The 4,018-nt window shown below is 34.9% G+C and overlaps 1 protein-coding gene across 2 annotated transcripts in view; it reads left to right on the top strand.

The window, feature by feature from the left end:
• Positions 1–2,060, top strand: part of LOC106875558 (putative uncharacterized protein DDB_G0289263) — a 35,231-nt gene extending 33,171 nt beyond the window's left edge. For both annotated transcript variants that reach the window (XM_052976174.1, XM_052976173.1), the window contains 2 exons: positions 1,100–1,171; positions 1,750–2,060. In XM_052976174.1, coding sequence (XP_052832134.1) covers positions 1,100–1,171; positions 1,750–1,775 — 98 coding nt within the window. In that variant the 3' untranslated portion in view covers positions 1,776–2,060. The remainder of the gene's footprint in view (positions 1–1,099; positions 1,172–1,749) is intronic.
• The last annotated feature ends 1,958 nt before the right edge of the window (positions 2,061–4,018 follow it).

Below are 4,018 nucleotides of genomic sequence, written 5' to 3'. Positions count from 1 at the left end.
ATGTTCGTTCTTTCGTTCCTTTGTTCGTTCATTCGTTCGTATGTACATTCGTTCGTTCGCGCGTTCCTTTGTTAGTTTGTTCGTTCGTTCCTTTTTTCGATCGTTTGTTCGTACTTACGTACGTTCGTTCCTTCCTTCGTACGTAGGTACGTACGTCCGTTCGTTCGTTCGATCGTTTATTTCGTTCGTACGTTTGATCGTTCATTTTTTCGTTCGTACGTTCGATCATTCGTACGTGCGTACGTATGAACGAAAGTACGAACGACCTAACAAACGTACGAACGAACGTACGTACGTATTTCGTAGGCAGGAAATAACGAAAGAACGTACGTACGTAAGAACAAACGAAAGATCGAACGTACGTCCTTACGAACGAACTTACGTACGTATTACGTAGACAGGAAATAACGAAAGAACGTACATACGTAAGAACGAACGAACGAATGATCGAACGAAACAACGAACGAACAAACAAATGAACGTACGAGGGAACGATGGTACGTACGAAAAAACGAACGAATGAACATAGGAACGAGTGAAACGAATGTGCGTACCTACGAACGAATGAACGAACTTACGATCGTACGTACGTACGAGCGAACGAAGGAGCGAAATGAAGGTACGAACGTGCGTATGTCCGTATGAACGAACGAAAGAACGTACGAACATAAGTATGAACGAACGTTCGTACGAACAAACATGCGTACGTGCGTACGAACGAACGAACGAACTTACGTACGTACGTATCTACGTACATACGAACGAACGAACGAACGTACGTACGTTCATTGTTCTTGTGTTCGTTCTTTCGTCCGTTCGGCCCTTCATTTCGTTCCTTCGTACGGATGTATGTACATACTTTCGTTCGTTTGTTCGTTCGTTCTTTCGTACGTATGTACATACGTACGTACATTCGTTCCAGTTTAAAAAAAAATATATTCTCTACATGTATTGAGCACCCATCTTCCATGTGCCCACCATAAACCATCATATATAAGTTGGCTGCTATTTCTAGCAGGTTGAATGACTATGCAGAGGTTGGCTCTTGTAAATATGTGAATATAAAATTTTTTTTTTTTTTTTTTTTGCTACGTTATAGGTCCAACAATATTATCTCTCGAAGAACAACGACTTATGGAATCCCTTGAAAGGATTAACAACAAATTAAAAGGTAAGATATATTTTTAACATTGTTTATAATTTAGTCGAGTTCACAGAACAATGAAATTAATTGATCCCAATTCCTCAGTCGCGATTATAATGGTTTATTTATCTTTTACGGCTACACAGCTGGCAGCACAATATCATTGTTGTCCATCTTGGGTTTGTTTCACAGCATCTCGCCTTTCATCATTCTGAATTCACAACAGAAAATTGACCGCTTTTGGTGGCAAGCTGGCTAAATGGTTCCAGAACTGGGCAAATGCCACACTGCAGTTCTTTCAAACTCATAAAGCTCAAATAATAGCATATAAACCCTTTTTTTGGGTAGAAGTTCAAGGCTGTCCATGGGACTTCAAATATGACGGATGGTCTACCATTGGACCAAAGCGATCTTTCAAATTTCTCACCAGCAAGAATTGCATAGTGTTGACACCATAAGATGTCACTGCCACTGCCCCCACCCCACCTTCCCTTGCAAACAACTACTATACTTTACAAAGTTTCAACAAAATATTTGTGGCTGTATTATAATTTGAGCTTTGACAAGAATTAACATGTCTTTTTTTTTTTACTTTTTGTGACTAGCATCAAGAATTACAAAATATCAGTGAAAGTAAACTTCCAGCGGCAGAAGAACACAAGAAATTAATCTGTGATATATTTAAAATGAAACAATTAAAAAAAAAAAAAACTCTATAATGAAAATAAGAACAAAAATAAGGAAAAAAGGAAATCTCCCCCACAAAATAAAATTTTTAAATGATATATATAGTATTATTATTATGCTAAAGAACAAAAACGAATAGTAAAATTATACAATTAAAATACAAAGCGTTAACTATTTGAAACTAATTCAGTTCATTATACAAAAAAATAAAATATATAAAAACGAATTATTTTCATTTCTTTGTAATTTATTTAATTTGTTTCTCTTTTTTTTTTCTTTTCACTGATCCAATGTTAATCCTGTACATGAGAAAGGAAAATGTCCCAGATTCCATTCAATAGGATGGTAACAATTCCAGTTGATTATTTCCAGCAAGGAAAATGTATCAAATTCATTTTTGTTTCTTGGGGAGGTGGTGATAGTGTTTTTATATTTTTATTTTGAGGGTTATTTTTTGTACCTACCTCCATATTCTTAAAGTATTTCATTCTTTTTATCTTTAATCGAAGGAGAGAGAGAGAGAGAGAGGAGAAAGATAATGGAAAAAAAAATAGACCAAGAAAGAAAGGAGGAAAGACAGATAGATTGTAGAGAGAGAGAGAGAGAGACATATGTATGTTGTTGTTTAGCCCCAGGTCAGCTCTGACCGAGAAGACCTACAATCAAAAATATTTCAGCTATGGATACGCTATCTTCTTCAAAACTGTAGCCAAGACAACATTAGCCAATGTGTTCTTCCTTTATAAGATTGTAGGGTGCAATTTAGCAGTTACTTCTAGCAAGTCAAGTGACCACATTCATACCCACCTTATTTAAGATATATACATATATATATACATATTTATTTATATATATATATATATAAGAGGGAGTAGACAGGAGGATAGTAATGAGAAAGATAGGTAATAACAATTGTCATTAAACAACTTAAATATGTATGTCTATATATGTATATATATTATATACACACACATTCAGGCATACATATCCCACACATGCACTTTAGTAATGAAACCTGTATAAAGCCATTTTGAATTAAAATAATAACTATTATACAAAAAGCTTTTGTGTGTGTGTGTGTGTGTGTGTGTGTGTTTTCGTTCCTATTTTGTGGGTGGTTTATAATTTGATTTATATATGCACTCATACAGACTCTCTCAGTTACATGCATACATGGGATGGGGGTAGTTTCAGAAATTCTTCAACAAGGTAGGAAGGATTCTTTGCAACAGTGCCAAACAGTGAGCTTTGGAATTGAAAGAGAAATATAACAAAAGCAAAACAAAAATCAAAGAAAAGAGGAATTTTGGTTTTTTATATATATATATATATACACATATATATATAAGTAAATTGAAATTTGCTGATGGTCATGGGAGAAAAGAGGAAAGTAAAGCAGGTAGAAAATGTGGGGTGGGGGAGAGGAAGGAGAGAAAAGAAAAGTGTTATATGTACACACTGTGTGTGTCCCCAATTTTTTTAGAATAGGGAAAATAAATGTGTCACCTGAACAAATGTGAAGAATGGAAAACTGAACACTGACAGAAGAATGAGGTGAGGACAATAATTACACGACACAACAGGTATTGAGTGCAACTTTCATTTCTTTGAGAACAAAACAAGACACATACATCATAAGCACACACACAGATAAATGTGTATATATATGTGAGGGCACATGGCCTTGTGGTTAGTGTGTTGCACTCACAATTGTAAGATTGCTGTTTCAATTTCTGGATCAGGCAATGTGTTGCGTTCTTGAGCAAGACACTTCCTCTCACATTGCTCTACAGTCACTTTGACAACTGTCATGTTTGAGTGTGTGTCTGTATGTATATATATATATACACAAGTATATGCATACATATAGACACACGCAAATATATACAAGCATGTACAACACACATACATACACACTGCAATTTGCAGTCTGTAAAACTGAGTTTTTTAATATATACTTTTAAACATTACGATTATGTCTCTTGCAAATAAACAAATAATGAGAGGACAATTAAAGCAAGGATCATAGTGCGGCATACTGCAATAATTCCTGGAAGCAAACCAACAGGTGGTGGCCATGGTCTGAACAATTACCTCAACAATAGCCATATGTGTATATATCTCACTTGTACATATACACACATGCATATATATATATATATATATATATATATATATATATATATA

This window comes from Octopus bimaculoides, chromosome 24, assembly GCF_001194135.2.
Source record: "Octopus bimaculoides isolate UCB-OBI-ISO-001 chromosome 24, ASM119413v2, whole genome shotgun sequence".
Lineage (NCBI taxonomy): Eukaryota > Metazoa > Mollusca > Cephalopoda > Octopoda > Octopodidae > Octopus > Octopus bimaculoides.
The sequence above is the reverse complement of the archived record's forward strand: the minus strand, read 5'-3'. Positions and strand labels throughout refer to the sequence as shown.